This window comes from Polyergus mexicanus, unplaced genomic scaffold, assembly GCF_030449975.1.
Source record: "Polyergus mexicanus isolate NDT 795.1 unplaced genomic scaffold, iyPolMexi1.0 SCAF_16, whole genome shotgun sequence".
Lineage (NCBI taxonomy): Eukaryota > Metazoa > Arthropoda > Insecta > Hymenoptera > Formicidae > Polyergus > Polyergus mexicanus.
Genome location: NW_027223336.1, coordinates 3,734,549 through 3,758,004, shown reverse-complemented (window position 1 = coordinate 3,758,004; position 23,456 = coordinate 3,734,549). Strand labels below are relative to the sequence as shown.

Genomic DNA, 23,456 nt, shown 5'->3' with positions numbered 1-23,456 from the left:
TGAAAAGTCTACATTGAACGACGAATCTGGAAGAATATTTTATGATCGATGACCAGCATGCTTGATTTGGCATGGGTCGTCCTCCCCCTTTCTCCCCCCCCCCTCCTCCCACCCTTTCCACTCGACTGCTAGGATGATGTGCAAAATCGAGGATATATATTAGAGCCTGAAGAGAGAGATACTTCTTCTCGCCGCCGTAAAGTGTTTGAAGAGATAATCGTGTGTTTGACGGCCTTTGTCGACAGATGAAAAGACATATTTTTAGACACTCTCGAGATGCGACGTTATTAATGATTAAATATTTAAATACTTTCGCGGTATAATAACTCGCAAATAATTTTACCTTCACCGTGAACGAATACCCACGAGCAATATATATTATACATTTTCATTCTAAAATAAGTTAATTAATCGCGCGATCAATCATCTATCATAAAATAATTATTCTTGCAACAAGATTCATTGGTTGTTTGCTCCACTTGTCTTAGAAGCCTGTTAGCGTCGTTTTATACGTATATATATATATATATATATATATATATATATATCTCGCGATTGTAAATTAACCGATAACATGTGATTACATCGGGTTAATTACATTAACTAGCGGAGTTGTCGAATGAATAATGTTTGCTCACTTATAATCCATTTGCAAGTGGCATATCGCGTGGATGTGAAATAGTGGAAGAACGAGTAACGGCAAAAACGATAGTTATCCGCGTATCGATCAATGTAGCATTTATGTTGATCCCATTAATAATATCCGCGCGCGCGCGAACCCGGTTCTCACTTTGTGCCGACACCATGAATTCTTTCTCTCTCTCTCTCTCTCTCTCTATCTATGTCTCTCATCGCGGCGTCTCTCTCGCCGCGTTTTTTCGCTCGCGGTGCGGAATTTTACTTCGTCGCGTCTTCACGGTTCTCCGTGGATTTGTATCGACGGTGAGCGGCAAAAAGACGCCGGTTTCAAGGCAGACTTCATTTCTGAGCGCCTTCTCTCTCGGAGGCATCTTCGCGAACGCCCCGATATCATCCACCCCTAAAAATCGCCTCGCATCATTCGTCAGCGAAACAACACGCACGATCGCCACTTAAATTCAACGCTAATTGCGACAAATCGCGTACCTTCGAAAAGAAAATCCGTAAATTATACCCTCTTAACCATACGGTACAACTCGGTTTCGCATACGTTACATGTATCTGTATCCTCGAGTTTTGAACGAATAATCAACGGATCAACCGATGCAGAAGGCTTGGAGATCTCGATTGTCAAGATCTACTTGATCTTAAATCTTGTCCATCGAAATATTATATCGATTTATCTATCGACATTTATAGATTTTGCTATAGAATGGCGAGTGAAGCATCTCGGAGAGGTGTATGCCGTTCGACACGCTTCACTCTTGTAGAAGAGGCGACTATGAATTTTCCTGCGAGAGTCGAGACTTGAACCGGTTCGCTTCTTCGAGGCCTTCGCCGCCGTCTATTCTTACGGAGCTTCTTCTCGCGCTCGATTTCTCTCGCGGGAGCGCATCGTCATCTCGCAAGAGCATCTCCCCGTGAGATCAGATGGAATTCCGATTCGAATGCGTGCTTCGCAAGGTATCGGCCGTGCGGCGCGTGCGAAGACCATCGGGGTGCGTCTCAATTAAGCTTACGCTCGTGATTAATGACGCGGGATCGTATCGTCGAGATTCGCAAACGAGGCGTATCGACGAGACTTATCGAGTACTTCACTAGGATATACGATGTCTCCGTCGATGATTTTGCGAGAAACTCGCCGCGTATATCTCGCCATTATCGTGGATTATCTGTGGCATTCTGTAATCATGAGTGAAAACAGCAATATTTCATCATTTACGCACGACGTCTTAAATCACTTCTTTCTCACCTTCTAGCATGCCAAGATATTTTTTCTCGATCATTGAAATTTCTAAATATTTAATTGAATCATTCAAATATTTATTTCGTGTTCTGTTACAAATTTTTTTCGCGTCCTCGATGCGTACTGGACCAACGATGCTGTATCGCCGTTATCGATAAGCTGCTCGAGAGCTGCTTTTCGATAACGACGATACAGTATCATCGGTCCCGTTCGCATAAAAAAATCCGTGAATAAATAACGTAAACTTTGGGATGCGAAAAATATTTATAACAGGATACGAAAGAAAGAAATATTTGAGTGATTCAATTGGGTCGCAAAAGGGCCCGTGCTACTCAAGGTAGACTTCATGTTTTCATCCTCGTCCGTTCCCTTCGTTCGAGTCGATCGCAGCGATCCCGCTCTCGAAATACCGCGCGGACAATCGATCCTTCTCTCGTTCGCCCTCGATCGTTTGATTACGATAGGGGAAACCGGTACGAAAGGCTACATGTGTACCCTAGAAAACGCGGCGCGTCGTCCTCTTCGCCTTCGTTACCGTCCGTATACGGTATTATCTTTCTCATTTTCTCTCTTTCTCGCGAGATCCTGCCCTGTGGCAAAAGGCAGAATCGCCTGCTGGATCAATGATCGGATACGAGATGTGTTATTTCTGGCATACACGGCGCGCCGTGAGCAAAAAGCGCCTCGCGTGACATCCAAGACCTACCGCACCACGGAAACCATCCTCTTCTCCGGTCTCATCGCGCAGCATCCGCCTGTTGCATCCTTTGCCGCGCCGCGAGCTTAATGACAGGGTAGCGTAAACCGTGCCGGTTACCTTCGCGAACACGATTCGAGAATGCAGATGAATCGGCCGGACGCGGGCAGCGGTGGCCAAAGAGGCGTTTCGCGGTCGCTTTGTTATATATATTGCAGCTTCTTTTAAATTAAATGCATTTTAATGTAAAACGCGATTCAATGATCTATATATAAAAAATTTGCCAGATATAATTTTTTAAAAATGGATCTACGCTTAGATCTTAATAGATTATCTATTAGATCATTTTAATATAAATAACCGGCTGATTACTTCGCTCATAGTGAGATTTTTTATTCTTGCTTTTTTTCATCATAGTAAATTCTATTTATATTAATATAATATATTTTTTAATATTATATAAAAAATATTATGAGAGAAAATAACTTGTTCAATGGATATGTAAATTCTCTTAAGATAGAATTCGGTTTAAAGGGTGTCCGAGTTAAAGAAAACATCCTTAAATTTCTGTACATATCGAGAATGCGACGTGAATGCCCGAACTTGCCGTAAAAGTCACGTTTCACCGGTTACCTTGGTATAGGTCAGTTTAACAGTTTGGGTTCCCATCGCGGTATTCCCGTGGGAATGCAACGCGTCCGCTCGAGTACACTTATCGTTAAATTCGGCGACGCTTACAGAGCGTCTTCTCCTCGCGAATCTCTCTATATGGTGGTGGATACGAGACGAAAGCAGAAGCTTCGGTGCGCTGGATGAACAAGCGGTCCTCCAGCAGCATCATCACCATAGCCATCGTTATTGTCTCTTGGTCCTTTCATTCTCTCTTACCGCCACTTTTTCTCACTCTTTCTCTCTCTCTCGTCTTGTTTTCTTCTTCTTCTTCTTCTTCGTCTTCTTCTTCTTCTTCCTCCTCCCTTCTTTTGCTCGATCCGTTCCAGCGAGGGAGACGCTAGGAACAACTTCTCACAGCCGCGCCGAGGAACTTGGTCCTTTTTTTCTAAAACAAAAGCAAAGACGGGGGGATTCGTCGCGGTGGCCAGCAACGGCCAGCAGCGACCATCGTCGGCCGCGCGACGAGGAGGAGGAAGCGTGGAAAGTGATGGAGCAGGAGATGCGAGAGGGAGGATGCCACAGGGGGATTCCTGCCGAGGTCTATTTCAGGCTCTCCGCCAGCAATCGCGCTATGTAAGGCCCTCTTCTTTCCTTTCCTCGCTTACTCCTCCTCTCATCCTTTTTTCCATTCTGCCTCTCCTCCCCCTCGCTCTTGCCCCGGTGCCCCTACGTCTCCACCGTCCGGCTCTCTTCTTCCTCCTTTTTCTGTGTGTACGGAACTCTCGGTTTTAGCTCGCGAACAGCGTCTCGGACCGAGACGATCCGAGGAGCCGTACCGCCCCGAAGGCTTCGACGGCGTCCGTTCCTCCATTTTGATACCTCTAGGACAGTGATCCTCATGCGATCTCTTCTCGAATATATTTCAAAATTCATTTACCCAATAAAAATATATCTGGAATCAATTTCAGGTAACAAACTAACGCAATAGTCTCCAACATATTTCGTATAAAATTGAAATTAATCGACAATTTTATTGTCGATTCTACGTTTCACATTATCTATTTATATTATATTTTGCAAAAAAATTTCGATTTTTTATATTCGATTCTTAAGAATCGTGAAGCAACGTGGAAAAAGACGAGAAAAGAAATCGCCCCGACCGGATCGGATGGGACGTGTAACTATTTATAGAATTCGGTTCTATCCCGAAAGAATCCAATTATAAGTACGCAGGAGTGGTCGAGCGACTTCGTAGTACGAAAGGGTCGTACGACCTTGCACACTTTTTTATGGTTCACTCTTTTGGAGTCATAATTCAGTTAGTACCGCGGAGCAGCTTGTGGACTCGCTCTTCTATCGGATAGTCTTAAAACAGTGTTTCTCACCGACAAGTATACAATTTTATCATACGACTGACATAGTCTCGGCAGCGAGAAAAACTGCTCGACAAGATCGAATAAATCAAAATAGATCATTTTATCTATTTGTCAAATATATTAATAATAATACATCTAAAAGCTTTGAATTTTTTTTACCAAATAGAATTTCAAGCAAATATAATTAATAAAATCGTTTCGATCGTCGAAAAGTAATCAGAGATTTCAAAGTGATTAGAATCGCAAAACAGCATTTCGAGTCTTGTTTTTTTTTTTCGCATGTTAATTACGTTCTTATAATCAATTATGCATTACGACGTGGCATGTAAAGATCCGAAGTTGAGAACACATCGCCGACTACCGATCGTTTCTCCGGAGCCCTCATCGATTACGTACGCAGCTTATTATGTAGCCGCAGTGGTCCTGCGAATATATATTTAGACAGTTAGTTTCTTGCGGTAGGGAGGGAGGAAAGGGGGGGGAGGTGGAGGGGGATATAATGAAATTATAGCGGCCGCACGCGGAATGTGACGCGGTGAGATGCGCGAGATACGTAATATCCCGGGCGTGATATCCTCGAACGCTTTGTATCAAGCTGTGCGGATACCGGATTCTCTTCTTGCTCTCAACGCGTACATCTTGTGTGCGCAATTAATGACGAAATGACCCGAATGACACGCCGTGTAATAATAACGAGCGCGATGATTGCGGATCGTTAGGGACATCCTGTAGTATCGCCACGGCCGGTTTTACTCACGCCCTTGTTGCGGTCACGTGCCTCGGGGAAGAGTCTAAGAGGACGACCGGGGAGAACCTGAAACCGTGAACTCTCGTCCGCCCGATTACGGGGTCGAGGTGAAGAGGTCTTAACATGATCGTACGACTCGTTACGTGAAGCGAAGCCGGAGTGTTTTCAAGAAAAACAGTTTCTCCGTATGCAGCACGAGGTATTCACGCGCCTTCCGCGTGAGCCACACGAATATAAAAACAATTTACACGCGCTATTATATTCATATATGCAGATCGGACACGACGAAGTGCGCTGTGACACATAATGAGCTTGATATCAGATTTCTTTCTATGTATTTAAAGATAAATGTATCGCAAAGTTGAGTGTTTTTTTATTATTAATTATTTTTGATACGTCATACGTTGTAATAAAATATTGAAAACTTTTATTTCGCGATTCAAATATAACTTTGGGATTGATTAGAACTACATAGTTTGGTAGGCAAGGATTGTATAAGAGAAACTGATAATAGTAGGTAAATTTACAAACGGTAATCATTTTTTAGTAGCGACACTTATTGTTGATAACTATTTTGTCGACAATCGTCCGGATAACATTGTGACCGGAAATTGCACCGTTCTAAAAAAATTAATTGGTAGAGTAGAGGATCGTCGAGAAGAAATTCTGCGTTACGACGGACAAGTTACAGCCGCTTAAGTCTTGCGTCTCTCGAGCTGAAAAAGGCTAGAGGATGAGGGAGAATAAAAGTCGCTGGTCAATATCGTCGAATCATTTGATCCATAAATCTTCTTTGATATGACCGTGCTATCCGGCCGATCCGCTTCTGGAATAATTTATCCGGGGCTCTCGCCGTCGGCAATGGAAAAAAATCTCAGTCCCATTCGCGCCGGGCCCGTATATTCATAATACGCCTTTTCTTATCATCGTGTTAAACCTCGGAGGACATTCTCGACGCTATGAATCGCGTTTGCGAGCAAGAACTCGCAGGAAAGTCGCGTTTTGTTCCCGCGAGAGGAAATCCAGCGCGTTACTCCAGCCGGAGACGAGCGTCTTCGAAGAAACGATCCCATGAGAGCGAGAGAGAAAGAGAGAGAGAAAGAAGCATAGAAGAAGCGAATGGATTTGCTCGCCCTTTGCCGTCCGTGGAAAAAGGGTCGGCTCGGAGACCTTGGGTCGAAGAAGGAATGCAAATCGGGACCGGTCACGAATATTCTAATGTGCAGTTAGTCGCTACAACGTCATTCGTTTCCTTCCATCGGCGCAGCAGCCACAACTGCACCCCGGGTGCATCATGCTCGCGCACCCAGAACAACTTGCGATTACATACTTTGCGTGCCACCAAATAAGCAGAAACGGCTCGTACGAAACGCGAACGACGGTGTCGAATCTCGTAACGATGACGGTATCCGCATATTTTCAACATCCTGCCGGACAAACAGGTTGTCGTTCTTTACACTCGCGACGCGATTTCCGAGATGTTGTGTTGATTAAAAGCTAGATGTATCGGGGAATGACCCGCTGGAAAAGATCGTTATAAATTGTTCAACTTCTCCGCTAAATTCAAAACGGCATATTTGTCACGTATCCACGTTTTTTTTTTTTTTTTTTTTTTAATGCATCAAATAATATTTATTATATTTAATTAAATATAATAATTTAATATAATATTAAATTTAATATTAAATTTAATATAATATTTAATATTATTAATATTAGATAATATATTATTATATTATTATTATTATTATTATTATTATTATTATTATTATTATTATTATTATTATATATTATTAAGAAATATTATTTAATATTATTAATATCAGAATATTTTTAGTAATTTTTATATCAAATAATTCATATTAAATTTAATATTTGTATTAAATAAATGTAAATTATTATAATTTATAATACGCTCTTTAACGCGAAAGCATTTATAACGTACATTAGTGCATCTCTTTGTGCATAGCGATGGCGGCGATGCGTTACGAAACGACGCTACCACGCTCATGTACGCGCGATATTCAAAGACGTGGAAACGGAGAGCCGAGATGAAAAAAAGAAGAAGAAGAAAAAAAGAAACGTCCAACCACGAGATGGTTGCACGATCGAACCTCGGGATAACCCCGGGAAGAAAATGCTTCCAAGCTCATAGAAGACGGGACGGAGATAGATGCGAGCGGACGCGGATGGTAGTAAAGTTCACGGAAGAAATACGCGATACACGCGTAGAGGAAGGGCCCTAGGATAGTAGAAGTTCCCATGACGCTCGGAGAATTTCGCTTTACGATCGCAAGAACGAACCCTTCCGAGTCCTCGCGCCTTACCCGCTTTCATCTCTTCCTCGATTTCTCTGTCGGTTATTCCGAGAATTCTCGCTAAGGTCCGATATCTTACGGTTGTTTTTTCGAGGAGTCATTTTTAATATTTTTTTTTTTTTTTTTTTTTTTTTTTTTATTAGAAATTTATGCCATATTTGTGGAGATAACGAGCGAACTTGAGTCGGCGAAGATTTAACGATTATTGGTTATCATATCTCGGTGATAAAAATCTCGACATTTATATGAAATAGCCTGCACTTGTAATTGATTAGAGCATATAAAGGCAATCGATGATCGATTGAATCTTCGATCAATTTTAAATTAGATAAACGCGAAAATCTCAATTATATTATGCACGAGAGGATTCGGCATATGTGTGTATGTGTGTGTCTGTTTGTTTCGAAAATATTCGCCATATTACGTAGATGTACGAGCGGTGTCCTTTGACACAAAGTATGATAATTCGACGCGAGTTGGTCGGTTGCATATAATTTGTACAGGATCTTACCAGAGGTGAGAGAAATTAGCCAGTCAAGGCTACTTCCTCGTAAAGTCATTGACATTGGCGGATGGCACGAAGAGAGACTGATGCTGCCCATTACATGGTTAATAAAACAGCGACACTCTCATTGTACAGACATTCAATTATCGTTTCCAAACATATGACTCATCGTGAGTTCTTTCTACATTAGAGAACCTCGTTATTCTCATGAATAAGAATTGAAGAGAAGAGTCCTAATATTCAGAAATATTCGCGAATTAAAATGAGCTCTCTATCTTGTATAATCAATTCCGTAAAAATTTAAATTTAAATTTATTATCATGTACATATCATATAGAGAGTGTAACGGTAAGATTATCGAAAACTAAATCTTTCACTTTTTGAGATATTTAATTTTTTATATCAAAATATGTCAGATTAAAATATAAAATAACTCAAAAAGTACTTAATGAAAAAATATTTTATTACAATGTTTTGGAGAGCTCTCGAGGTAAGCTACAAGAATATGTAATGAAAAATAGGGGGTTCCATTTAAAAAATTCAAAGTGATTTTTATATGACCTTGTCGGTGCTATTCAAGGTCATACTAATATTATTATATAATGCGCCATTTAGAGCTCTACAATTTTTGCATGAAACATTTTTCACGAAAATGCGTTGTTTCCTGAAAAAAAAAAAAAAAAACAGCTGATACGGGCGCTCCGTTACACTCTGTATACATCATTTTGAAATTTTTAGATGGATAGCTTATATTTCTCATAATTCTAATTTAGCTTTAGTGAGATCTGATTTTATTTCCCGAATTTAAATTTGGGAGAGAGTTCCGCATTCGAACCCTACTCCGGACCTTTGGAAAAAAGAACCAGACAGAGACTTGTTTCGTGGATGTAATGCTCGCCGTCAGATGTTGAATGATCTTAATAGCGTTATCTGACGCGTTGCACGTCTCATTGCGATTTCGTTTCGCTGCGCGTTCTGAGACAACCAATCGTTTTTTTCGCATTGCATGCGCGTGATGAGATGCATTATCTCGTATGACTGTCCTCTTTCGCCGGCTTCTCCGAACGCGGCGCGCCGGTGAATGTCCTCTCTTTCTCTCTCGACGGGACTGTCATCAGGTGCACGTACAACGTCAGCGTTAGCTGTCACTCTCGCCATGCGTGCTCATTTAAATCGCGTTATATATAAATAAATATACATATAAATGCTCAAAGATGCACGTGGAGAAATTTTTGAATAATTTCTCGTTCAAGGAAATGCTTTGAGCATTTAATGAGCGCGTAATGATATTTCATTCAAAACTTGATTTTTCTTTAACCATCTTTATACCGGGGAGAAAAAAAAACGAGTCTGCTTAATATTCCATGTGGATCGAGATATTAGTGCGGGACGATATGTGCGGTGTCAAGACAATAGCTATAATTCAAGCGACCGTCTTCATCGGTTGTCACCTGCCATGCCCCACTATTAGCTATGCGCGACGCGAAGGCGTCACTTCCTCCGACTCCGGCTTCCGGCCGCCGGAAACGTCCTTCTAACCGCGGCTGAATCCTTAAATGAAAACGATCTCTCGCGGGTCCCTTCCCTCTTGGATCGCAAACGATATATTGAGACGAATAGTTAAGTGCATTATTGCATAATTTACCTATCGCATACACATCTATACGCATAGATAGACACATCTTATATATAGATTTCTGGGAAATCACCGGATATCGTAAACCTGAGAAGATATCTTAGGAAATTGGTTAATAAATAATGCTTGCAAATTACTTCTCTCGGGTAGACGCATAAATATCTCGAAACTTGCTGCGCAAACGTTCGCGGACGTTAAAATTATTTTATCGCGCAGTCGCTCGAAACATACGTGCATTCTTCCATGGCTGGAAGAATATCGAGATGGAATGAAACCGCAGAAACGAGCTGAAAAAAGCTCGTTATATGTTACATCAGAAAAAACTAGCTTGGAATTTTCGGTCTCGCATAAGATAGTTAATGAAACGCGATAAGTTTACGGTCGCGTACCGCGTGTAGAGCGAAGATCATTGATAACTTCAGCATTTTAAACGTTCGCGATCGCACCATGAACGACAAGAGATGTCTGGCTAGAGTATCTGCACGTTCCGTCTGCTTATGCATAAGATTCTTCGATATACGTCGTCCGCTTTTAACGTCTTTACAACGTACGGCTTTCGTTGTCGACAGCAATCGTTACGGTTTAACGAACGAGGATCTGAATCGACGCTGGAGCAATCCCAATCAGGTGTATCACCCGGTGATCTATCACACCAAGGGCCTGATGGAGTACTGCGCCAGGGTGCTTCAGAGGCCGCCCCACGTTTTCGTCGACTACCACGGCCACTCGCGAAGGAAGAACGTGTTTCTGTTCGGTTGTTCAAGGTCGGGTTCCTGGAGCGCCGCTGATAGGGCGAAACCGGACCAGCCGGTGCAGTATTTGGTAAGGGAATCGATGGAAGAGGGAATCCGGCTACGGGCGATATTTTTAGATTCTCCGCTCGCGTGCGGATCATTTATTTTATATTTACTGGCCCGATGCAGTGGACGTTTATCACTTTCAGCGACTGTCCTTCGTAGCTCGAGCTTTCGATTTACGCGAGCAATTTACGCGTCGACAATCGCGATTTATTTCGTCTCGTCCTGAGAATGTCGTTAAGTCAATTAGCGATACCGCGAAAGAGAAGTTTCCCTTCTCTCAAGACGTCAGGATTTTCATCAGAGTTACCGAATCTGACCTCCTAATAATTCTCTCGCGCATTCGTTTTATATCAGATGTTACCGCATCTCATGCAGAGGACCTCACCGGCTTTCGCTCTGCCGCTCTGTTCCTTCAAGGTTGAGAGGAATAAAGAATCCACCGCCAGAGTCGCTGTATGGCGGCAGTTGGGTGTCTCGAGGTAAAAGGACTATATTCTGGGCAGCGATTCGATTCGCAATGTGATTCCTTAGGAATGTCAAAGTTACTCGAGGCAGTATTTGGAAAATGCATCTAACATGAAAGATCTCTTTTTCGGAATTTAAATCGCGTACATTAGTTTATGATCAACATTCAAATTAATAGCTTAATGAAGCATTTTCATTTACATTTATATATTTGTATAGAAAATTATATTTATATATTTTTAATAAAATTCAATTATAATTAATATCACAAAAAAAAAAAAAGAAAAACTGTCAGTTTTAATGATTAATGTTTCATTCAAACAGAAGTTACACGATGGAGAGCAGTTTTTGTGGATGCGATCAAGGCACATTGGCCGGATTGCATCTCGATACAGGACATCTTAAAGTCATTGGGACAGATTTCTGTCAAGCTCTATCCATGATGAAGGACGGCGGTGACGATTGGGATGTCGGAAAGTACGTGCAACTATATCTCGCTTTCATTTATCTTTATAAGAGTGAATCTAATTAAATATAAATTCATGGTTCACGATTGATAAAATACGCCTGCTAAAAAAAAGAGCATTTGATGTATTGATAAAAGATCTAGGTTTTAGTATCTTGCGTTCAGAAAAGGAAAAGCATCTCCGAAGACCATGTTGTTAGTTCGCGAACTGTTTCATGAGATCTAAATTTTACTCTATTATTGATCAAGATGAGAGATTCTACAGATTGATACGTTATTCGACATAGCTCGACGGAGCAGGCCTGTTGCCCGAGAGAATGCATCTTACGAAAATCGCGGAAGATTCCGAAATGTATTCAGGATAAACACGCTATACATCATACTACGGCACTCTCTTAGCAAATGAGACAATTAAACAATTGCGATTCTAAGGCAAGATTTATGTATGATTGTACGTGTGCCAATTTAACGCTTTCACTAAATTGTTATCAATAATTTACATTATTATTGATATCGAACTAATTCACTTATACTGACAATAACAACTTAAGCAAAGAGAAATGTCATTTTCTTTTAATGTATGGTTAAATAATCATAAAACATATATATACGTACTTATTGGTTTTTTAGTTAAATCAATGCAAGATTGCTCGTTCAGTCTATCGTTTAATATTATTACATTCAATATCGTTAATTTTGTATCTTTTTTAGAATTCCTATGGAAGGACATCTCCTCGATGAAGAATGTTCCGATAGCGAGTCTGATGAATCCGATTTTCAGACTTAGAAAGCCCCGCACTTTAGTCAAGTATCGGAGCAATTACGTAATTCATTATTCAATTGTCCGCACATAAAACTAAAAAATTGATATAAAGATTATATAAATTTCTATTCTAATAATATAGCACCAAGAGTGTGTTGCACTTTACAAAGGAAAACATATCTTAAACAACGTTCATTTAAAACTGGTAACAAAGTTCAATCGCTACCTCTTATGAAATTACTATTTATATGTCGCAAAGCATATTTGTACGTACTTTGCAAATCGAATTTTGCTATATAGATAAAATTATCCGCTATAGATTTAATACGCGTGAGAGGGCTACTTAAATTAGTTATACATAGCTGCTTACAATTATTTAACTAAAAAAAAAAAAATTAAATAAAATTTACGTATTTGATATATATTATTTAAAAAAATTATCATTTAAATATTAATAATATATATATAAAATTTTATATATTTGAGAAATTTGAACATTGAAAAAGCAAATATTAAACGACATTAAAGATAAAATAAGGGAGTTGTATCATATATTTCCTCATATTGTACCTCGCTCTATACTTTGTATACTTATCGTATAATTATATAAATATAGTAAATAAATGTTATTGAACTCTGATTACCTGTAGGTTTACGAGACTTCGCCCCTGATCCGATTATCTGTATTCAAATACGGATTATGATATTTTAAGTTCTTCATGAGGCTTTATATGTGTATCAATATAACATTAATCGCAAATTTTATAATGATACGAGAATAATCTGGACAATAATCGCACAGTAAAAGAATTTAGAAAATCAATAAATTGTTTTTTAATAATTTAGAAAATAAAAAACTAGTTTATATATATACTAATGTAGTAGTCTCAGAATTTATTTTATTTTGCTTAAATATGTTGAATAATATTGGCATAAATGGTTATCTTGTATCATGTAATAGTGCAATTTTAAAGTAATTATAAACACAATTATGAAAAATATTGCAACATAGTATTACTAATAGACTAATTTCTATCAAAACTCAAAATTTGATGACACGTAAAATATAAATTACAATCTGATTTCACATCTCTATATTGCAGAATTCATGATAAGATCGCTTTTCTATCTGAAGCTTTTTTTTTAATTATTTGTCAAGCAAATTGGAAAATCTAATTCTTGGTATAAGAATACACCTCGTAATTAAGTATAATCAGTCATGTAATGCTCGTATAGTATACTTGTATATGTCATTTTAAAATCGAGCACAGTTATCGTCATCGAAAATCGACAATACGTTGCAAAGAGTAAATACATTACAAAACGACATTTTGGTATTGTCGTCTTATAAGGGCTGGGAATGAATGTATTTCATTACAAATAACGAGTATCTCTAATAATAAGTATGTAAAATTTGATAATAGAGGATTTTTTTTAATGCTCCGCTGCTCGTAGATTAAATTATTTAATGGCAATGTTTCGTCGATAAAACTACAATAAAAATTGTGCCCTATATAATATTAATTGACTGAATCAAGATTATATTGTACATGCAAGAAATTGCGCGCTACGTCTGCGAATTAATTAGTTGAAGTAACATTGAAAAAAGGATTCGTTATAATACGTAGTTGCAAATTCTTTGTTAGACTCTAGCTAGATTTAAGCAAAGGCATAGAAATGATATTTTATAATATTATTGTCTGTTTCATTAATGATGTCCATGTAATCATCATCCAATCAACCTCGTCGAAATGGCCTAATTGCTTTATTATAAGTATATAAAACTGACGCGTAGCCGAAATTGATTACAAATTACTAAGAAATCTTCACTGTCTCTACTAGATACATACACTTGTGCACATTTAAATGAAAGTCGTAAATTGAACATGAAATTATAGTCCTATTGCTGTCATTTCTAAAGATATAAATAATTTTTGTTTCAAAATTTGATCAATTAAATATTGAATAATTCAGCGATAATACGCAAACATACATGAAAGATGCAGAAAAAAGAAGCAGTAATATGGGAATATTTTCCATCATTATCAGCCGGAATCTTATGATTAACATGTAGTACTTGCTGGCGGAATAAGAATTTCCGATTTACTTACATTTGATTTGCACACATTTCATGTAAAGCAGATGCTAATTCTCTATAGAACATGTGAATTTCGATAAAATAACGCAATATAATAATGGGATCCTTTACGTTAATTTTTCACCTCGACTTGCGAGAAATAATCGGCGAACAAGGAGATCTTTATTCGATGCCATGCCACTTCTTCAGCTGCAATTTCATTTGCTCGTACGTCACCCAGAGCACGATATTCCAGGAAACCAGACGTGTGAAACTCGGCACGAAACCCTTGTAAAATGCAGACGGGCCCTCCTGGACGAAGGTCCTGACGGCACAGTCTATCGCGCCCTTGTACTCGCCGGTTGCGCTGTTCATGTAACGCGTCTTCACCACATCCACAGGACTCGCTGCCAGAGTGGTGCAAAGTCCCGCAACTGTCGCGGCCGTCAAGTGACACGGTATCCCATCGCGGAGATAGCCGCTGACCAGAATGAGATCCTTGATGACATCGTAACAGACTATCTCCGCCACGTTCACGATTGCGTTTCGCGAAATGTTCGGCATAGTTCCTGATGCGTGATGAGATAGCGTTTCAATTATTTCAGGGATATAAAAAGATATGCTTAAAGGCTATTTCGTATAATTTTACAGAGATGAAAAAAAGAGGGAATATACGATGATTATTTCTCACCTTTCCAAAGACCTCTCGCGCCCTCCACGTTAGCGATATTCTTGTATGCCTGCAGAGTGGAGCTATACCTCACCGACGATCGCCCATTATTTCCAGCTTGCAAACGGACCTTGACGACGTCAGTCGGCTGAGCGAGCAGCACCGCCAAAGCGCCTGTTGTGATCCCCGCGGCGATCCGCACGCCAATGTTTATCGTGCAGCTTCTACTATTACCTGCTGAAATGTAAAAACGAACGATGAAGAGCTATGACGCTGTCATGGAGAGGATTCGATGGATAGATTAAAAATTAATAACGATGCGGGATAGGACGGACGCGGGTTGCGCGTCGGCCGCTTCTTATTGATTCATTAAACGTTCTTAATTATAATCAATGTCTTTTTTCTTAACGAGATGTCCCTATTGTTCTCAAATGTATAATTTTTTCTCAGAGTTTTTAGCTTTGCCGTTAATTACAAAAAAAGGAATGTACTCATTGTCGAAAATATAAGCTGTCGAGGGCAAAATAAGACTCATCGATGTAATTAAGACACTAACTATAGTAAATAAATTTCGAAAAGAATACGAAAAAAATGCGATACCAAGAGATTTAGGCCCGATATTACAAATCCCTTTTCTTTCACTTGTCTAAAGTCTAAAGCATTGTCTCGTCTGTGCATGCCCCATTTACATACAAAGTGCATATGAATTATAATAAGACTATTATCAAATAAATATGTAAAGTATACAATTTACATTCAAAATAAATTATCGATAATTACGCGAATTCAAAATCAATTATTTGTCGCTTAAAATTAGAAGAGAATATGTACGCGCGATATTGAAGCATGCCCGGCACAAATTTTAAACGATCCGTGGAATTCTACGAGTTTATTTTAATAAACATTTTAACAACTGTCAAAAATCATCGAAAAATGCACGAACGTTCATCAAGAATACCGAAAATCCACCGTGAAAATACGTATAACGATTAAAAGTCGATAAATATATTAAATCAAGACAAAATTGAAAAAAGTTTCAGCGATTCGTAAAAAAGACGGACAGGCTACCTTTGAAATTATTACATCCAAATAAATATATTACAGGTTTTTGCAAGACAAGATGCTATAGCATTTTGTTCGAACGTCATTTCGACGAATTTTTTCCGAACTTTTTAAATAGAGTGCAATGGATAAATATGTAATAATCTCACACGATTGTCCAATACAGCGAGTTACAAAAGACATTCGGATCCCCGTTTGATAGATAATATATATTTTTGTTGTGCTGTCGTTAATTTATTTTAGCTTTCCCATTACCACTTCTTTACTGTTAATTACTTTCATTTTATCTCCATTGCTTTTTCAGCCTCGAAAATGACGAAGATGAAGAAGGACACGTTTTGAACATCCCAGCCGAGGCGATCCAATTTACGCGTGGAACTTGTGAAAACTTTCGCCATGATAAAACGAGCGGCCGATATGATATAAATCATATTTGTGAATATATGTGTCTGTTTATATATCTATATATGTCAGTGTTGGACGACATTTGTATAAATGAACAATTTATTCGGCATTTAAATTTGCTAATACTTAATTCTTAACATTTTGTGATCATTAATAATATTTAATATATAATATAAAGTAAATATATATATTTACATAAAATTCATTGTTTTTGATATGGATTTACTTTGTCTAGTAAATGAATTTGAAGACTTTCTCATAAACGTAAAAATCTCTGCGATTGTTATACACATAATCTCATTTTTGGCAAATATTTAATCAAATATAACTTTTATCGTTGCAACTTTTTTTTCTAATATTGTCCAACACTGTTACAGTTGTATGTGTTATACGTATATGTGTACATGTGTGCTCAAATGTGTGCCTGTTATATATATATATATATATATATATATATATATATATATATATATATATACGATATACGCGTGTAATATTATGCAAGTGGAATCCTAACGCGCGGCTACTTTCGTATATCGCAGAAGATATATTATGAAAAAGTTAGGAGTTTACTGGATGTACCGTCGAAGAATCCAGCGTAGAGTGACTTCACGCTGTCGTAGAGGCCCAACCGTATGCTGGCGAAACACATCTGTCTCTGGAGTCCCGCGGACAGACCTCCGTACAGGCTCCTGTAACCACCCTCGCTCAAGCTCACCGCCCTCAAAATTCACCCTCAAGCGCACATCCCCAGGGCATTTTTCTTTACACATTTCTCTCTCTCTCTCTCTCTCTCTCTCTCTTGCTCTCTGTTTCACTATGTCCTTTTTGTATTATTTGCCTTTTATGTATAAATATCGCGTATTTTTTTCTCTCCCCCTTTTCCCTCTTTTTTCATTAAATTGCGTAATTTTGCTCCGTTTTTCTTTTATAAGGGCTATATAATCTTTCTACATATCGAATGCGCTTTAGCGAAAATCAAGATCATATGTTAGTGAAGTGATTTTATAGATCGGAGACGCGTGAGAGAAAAGAGAAGCGGCCCGAGAGCCGAGAAATAAACGGGAGAGAGCGTGCATTATTGTCAGCTGGTCATAAATTGTAATATTATTGTATAACAAAATCCAAGACTCAAACGGGGAAGGTACCGGTGATCAGAAAAGTAAATCACTGCTAGATAAAATAGACAGTACAAAATCAAAAAGAGAAACTGTGAGACAAAAAAGAGAGAAGCTGCGTGAGAACTTAAGAGAAACATATGATGTAAGAGAGATAAGCAGATTGTCTCTCCCGGTTATCTCATCGGTGACAGTTACCGAAACATAAAGACGTAGAAATATTTCGCGATATTTCACGTGGTGGACAAAAAAGTTTATACAAAATGTCACGTATCTGTCCGTATCATATCACAACTCAAATTATCTTGCAAAAATTAATAAAGAATTTATAAATATTCCATATAAAAGAAAGGCAGTCAAAAAATAGTTCATCGATTTTCGCGAATACGATAATTACGAGATATAAAGGAGAGACAGCCCACGTGCAAAAAAAAAAAAAAAGAATTAATAAGAATAATAAAATAGCAGAAAAAAATATCAATAAGAGTGTCATCGACAAGGCTTGTTATGCTTATTTCGTTTTATATTTTTCAACTTTCTCGTCGGATTAGTGATAAATTTTTGGAAGTTGACTGCATCGCTTCAACTATCTTACGTTACTAAATTTCTTTATGAGCATCGAAACTTGTCCGTGACATCTGATTGAAAGGCAAAATTGAAAATCATATTGATCCAGAAATTAATTTTCTAGATAAATTTCCTAGAATTAGCGAAAAAGCATCCTTATGCATACATATGCCAGATATGGAGCAAAATTTTGATGGAAAGCACGATTATCGCGATCATTTTACATCGATCCTTCCTTTATTGACATAAAATGGAATATAAACTGTTGAATAATGATCGATTTACGTCATAAGGCTTAAACAAAGGCATTCTACGTAACATGACAAACTTGCATCATAAATATATAATGTTACCATTGGAATTACAGATTATTAAAAAAAAAAAAAAAAAAGTTGCAAAAATAAGTTTTTACATTTTAATTTTGAATTTAATTTGCAACTATTGAAATTTGTAATTAGACATTCAATATTAATTTTTTAATTAATTTTTATGCATACATTTTTTCTTATATTTTTAGCATATACACATATTTTATATCCATGCTTAATTCAATGACGAAAGGATCGATCAGCTCAACCTGGCACACGCCGGAACAAGAAGTCTGGTTAATAATAATAGTCTGTGTGTTACGGAGTATCACATATTATTATTTCAGAGAGATTGATACTTGAATGTGAAATAATTATTATATCAAGGAGCAACAGCTCTATAAGCAGTTTCAATTTAAATGGAATCATTGGTCAGGCAAAGAAATCTTATATTTATAAATCCATGTACTATATATACATACATATGTATCGCGATATTTTATACAAATGTTAATAGATTAAATGAATGATATTTTACCTACCATCGCGTCTCTTACACTATCATTAGGATAATGAACAACGTACCTTGCGCCTTCGAATCTAACGAGGTTCCCGATTGTCTGGAACAATCCCGGCTCGCTCGCTCTTACTGCAAAAACCGGACCTTCCGCTGACGCCAACAATAAAGCTCGTCCTGCCCCCGCAATCTTGAAAAATTACGGTTTCAGTCGTGGAAGAGAGAAAGAGATCTTACGGAAAACGATAGCGAGAATTATTTCGCTGCTTACCTGCATTCTGACTTTGGCGGTGTCCAACGGAAAGGTGGCTAAATCGGCGATGCAAGCTGCCGTGCCGGCGGTAAACAGTTTCAAGCCAAGTGAAAAATCTTCCGACGTTCCTTGCTTCATGATGTGTTCAATTATTATTTTTTTTTCTCTCCCTTTTATTATCGCTGATGCGTGTAGTTAAAGGTATACGTAGGTATGTGTAGGACAGTACAAGATTCTTGGATAACTTCTCCCTCGCGTACGATCCCGCAAGTTTGCTCCTCTTCCTCCAGCAGAAAATTCCTTTTGTTTTCGTTACAGGCAAAAGATTCTATGTACACTATATACAAAGTCCTCCAGAGGACGACGGGAACCTTCAGACGTTCATGAATTCAACGGTGGTTTTGAAGATACGGTTCCCTGAAGTGATCGGGATAAGCGTGGAGTCCTCCCGATCGCGAGCACTCGTGTTTAATTTCCTGACAGTGAACTTCTTTATACATACTATTCTCCTGTGAACAGAAGTGATGCGAGAGAATCGCCGGTACAGTATTCCGATACACAAGTCAATCGATGCGATCGAATCGAACGTTGCTATTTTTATTCTACAAATGGATATCGTGCCGGGCTTCAACAAAATAAAACGATCAATAAGCGCGAAAATATATCGCAACGTATAATCAGCCAAAAGTAGCCGACTCGATTGCCTGTTATCAAGATTCCTCGATCGTTGATTAGCATCGAAAATCCATACTTGCAGATGTTCGTTTTCGATCGCGAACGAAGCGCGCGCTCGATAATCTTGGATTATCTAGATAAGAATAATTAAGTTAATATCGTATTGTGATATTAAATAATCAATCCGTTTCCGTTTGTTATGACGTATACGTGTCTCGCGATTATGACTTGATACTACGACAGATCTCTGACAAAATTATAGAAGCGAACGTGACACCACGTCGGAGGTATTTCTGTTTCTGCGCACGAAGAAGTTTCGGCACAACATCGGACACCGAAATAGAACACCGAGGATGAAAAGAGAACTACGATCGACTTGGTAGTTCGCCAACGGAAAGAGGCTTTATTTGTAATAATTGTAATGATTATCTTTCAGATGCCTAATGGTATTTTTTTTTTTTTTTCCAAATAAATATGTTGTGGTTTATATCATCTTAACCTTCGAGTATTTGAATAAGTGTTACGTAGTAAGAGACCACCACAGTACTTAAATTATCTCTTATTTATATAGAAAGGATCGTAGTGATAACAATTGCATGTATACTTAATATTTGAGAGTCACTGCATAAATAAATGATAAATATAGATGAGTAGACTAAATAAGTGGGATAAGGTGACGCGTCCAGAGTTCAAAGAACGCTTCAAAACGCGATTTGTAGACTTTGCTCGATCGTTTTATTTTGCGTTTATCGAGTCATACGACTGATTTCTTATTGAACTTAAGTAATAAATTATGCAACGGCATGCGTTGTATACAGTTGCCGCGTTCAATCAATTAAAGAAATTGTCGTCGGACTTCGAACCTCCGCATCGTTTTAGAAGGTAAATTCGAAATCGATATCTGACGTTATTTGGCATCGATAAGTCAGTGTTCCATTTCCTTGTTAAATTTTGATGCACATAATAAGTTAATTAGATCATCCAATTGACTATGACGTTGTTAAAGTATATAGATATCTACGCGAATAAATCACATGTGAAAGTTCTAGTAAGTTTCTAGTCCAAAATAATCATCGTGCTTCTTGGAATTTACTAACACAAACGCGATGCAAAGGAATAAATATCATCATGCTCTTAAAGAGTATAGTACAAAGTCCACGTTCGAAATATTATCTTGCCGTGTAAATCTGTGTCGCGTCGTTGCCGCGCCTTCGTAACGTCACGCCATGTATAAATATTGTTTCTATTACACAACATAATTCAATCTAAATTGTTATTAAATATAATAATTTTGAAACAATAAAATTATTATTAAATTTTGAAACAATAAAATTATTATTAAAATTTGAAGCAATAAAATTTGCAGAAATTTAAAATTATTTTATCTCAAGGCTATCTTTATAAAATTTAATTTTTACACAATTTTCTTTCTCATGTCGTTGAAATACGACAGAAAACGAATTTAATAAAAAATTATTTTCCTCTAATTATAAACTAAAAAAAGAATCGTTTGCTTGCTCGTTATCCTCCTTAAAAAAGAAAAAAAAAGAAAAAAAAAGAAAAAATCAGGATAGCCTTCGAAACGCGAAATTTTCGCAGTATCCTTGCGCGAGAATACGTCGCGTCGATGCGAAACGAAAGGTACGTATTGATTATTCCCGTCATTGTGACAGGAAAGCACAGAACACGCGCATGAAGAAGATATCAAAATATTATCGGCTACAACATACAAATATCATCGATATTAATAAATAATATCTCTCTCTTTCCGTTAATCCAGCAAAAAAAATTTTAAATTTTAAATTAAAAAAAATCGTACTCTTAATTTTCATTTTTTTCGAATTAGCCGCCATAAAATTATGTCATTTATTAATACAGATTTCGACGCGATTTAACATGGATTATATCTATCACAGATGATACATTCGCAGTATGTCGAATTGGAGCTTCCGCGTTATTTTTCCGAGAATCTCGAGGATTGTTACAGAGAATCGAACCATCGTGACTTATGGTCACGCGAATTGACGTACGAGTCGTATGCGATGAAGTGAAATAAAAATTGCCATCGGGCTGCACGCGAAAGATATTCATTCCCGGTATTTGCCATATATTTCTCGGTGTGGGTGTTTAAAAAAAATCGATGTGGCGAATTCTCGGTCCCGGATAATGCGCATACACATACTATATGCGATGCTCCGTGAAACATGCTTAGCTTCGCCGACAAATCGGCGCCGTTTCGTTTGTCGCAGCGCGACTTGCATTTCGCGAAATTGCTTGCGAAATTGCCTATTGGAGAATGTATATGTATATGTATGTATTATGCGAGTTAAACGATGCCGGCTCGCGTGGGAAAACTCTTCGATTGCAACAGCATCGCAGTCCGCACAACGCATGCTCGACAAGTCGATTTTTGCGTGTTATAACGCCGGTCAACGTTAATTATAATTAGTTAAACGATGTATCATTATGTCTATTTTACAGCCATTATTATAATCTAGAAAGAGAAACGCAGAAGAGAAAGTTAAATTGAGCTGAAAATTGATGGGTGTTGCTGACTTCGAAAATAACATGAAAGTCACATTTTTCGAAAACTTCTTACGGTTCTTTAATTGCGAACAAGATCAAGTGTTAAAGAAACAATATCGTATTAATCACAAAAATTAATTTTTCTTTAAATGTTGCAGAGCCAATAATGTGTTACATTTATAAAGTTAATCGTTGGTTTCCCTTTCATCGTTACATTTTTTCATTATACAGTCGAAACGTTCAAGGGATATTTGCTATGAAATCATAAATTTTAGCTAAATCGTGTAAGAAATTAATAATTCGACAAAATTCTATGTATACATCGCAAAAATAAGTTTATAATCAGCTGTCGCGTCGCTCACGAGTTCGATATGATAAATGTCAAGAAGCGTCAGTTACAATCCAAATGTCACCGGACATTGATTTTTCGCCAAGTGATCAAACCCCAATATGAAACAAAGAATGTCACGCGATATATATCGTCGACACTGATAATCATATCTGCCTTTACACTATGACTGACGTGTATCATAAAAGCGACCTTGAAAACATTATATGGAACGTGACAAATTAATTAAAATATTTCAAAATATTGAGAAGACCGCTTTCAGCACTAATATATTCAGAATATTTAATAAATAGTAATATTTTTAAAAGTACAAAAAAAAAGAAAAAAGATCGTTCGGTTTTCAAGGAAAAAAAAAAAAAAAATATAAATAGAGGGTAATTATATAAATAGATGGGTAAATATGAAAATAGATGGCATATATGCCGATTTCGCCGGTTTTAATATAAATTGTAAAATGAAAAAAAAAAAAAAGAAAAATCGCAGGTCACTTACCAAGTGTACAGTGAGTGAGTAACAACACAACTGAAAGGAATTACGAGAAAGCACCGTTTATACCGGCTTGCCGACCAATGGCGGAAGTTCAAAGTCGATACCGTCCAATGAGTAGTCCATGGCGTCATCCTCCACCAAGGAACACCAAGCTTACAGAAATCGATAA

At 37.8% G+C, this 23,456-nt stretch overlaps 2 protein-coding genes across 8 annotated transcripts in view; one reads left to right on the top strand and one right to left on the bottom strand.

The window, feature by feature from the left end:
• Positions 1–12,670, top strand: part of LOC138940241 (cytosolic carboxypeptidase 1) — a 30,982-nt gene extending 18,312 nt beyond the window's left edge. For 5 of the 6 annotated variants that reach the window (XM_070308909.1, XM_070308912.1, XM_070308908.1 and 2 more), the window contains 5 exons: positions 10,347–10,599; positions 10,932–11,056; positions 11,367–11,519; positions 11,796–11,940; positions 12,220–12,305. In XM_070308909.1, coding sequence (XP_070165010.1) covers positions 10,347–10,599; positions 10,932–11,056; positions 11,367–11,519; positions 11,796–11,907 — 643 coding nt within the window. In that variant the 3' untranslated portion in view covers positions 11,908–11,940; positions 12,220–12,305. Of the gene's footprint in view, positions 1–10,346; positions 10,600–10,931; positions 11,057–11,366; positions 11,520–11,795; positions 11,941–12,219 lie in introns of all 6 variants that reach the window. The other variant, XM_070308910.1, reaches the window with a different exon arrangement.
• On the bottom strand, positions 12,117–23,456 carry LOC138940244 (dicarboxylate carrier UCP2). Of its 2 annotated transcripts, none has more exons than XM_070308917.1 (6): positions 23,291–23,456; positions 19,267–19,757; positions 19,064–19,185; positions 17,068–17,177; positions 15,040–15,252; positions 12,117–14,917 (listed from the first exon to the last, which is right to left on the bottom strand). In XM_070308917.1, the coding sequence occupies exons 2-6, from the start codon at positions 19,384–19,386 to the stop codon at positions 14,532–14,534; spliced, it is 951 nt and encodes a 316-aa protein (XP_070165018.1). In that variant the 5' UTR covers positions 19,387–19,757; positions 23,291–23,456; the 3' UTR covers positions 12,117–14,531. The 2 variants fall into 2 exon arrangements, with proteins under 2 accessions (XP_070165018.1, XP_070165016.1); XM_070308915.1 differs by having other exon boundaries at positions 15,040–15,255; positions 23,291–23,455.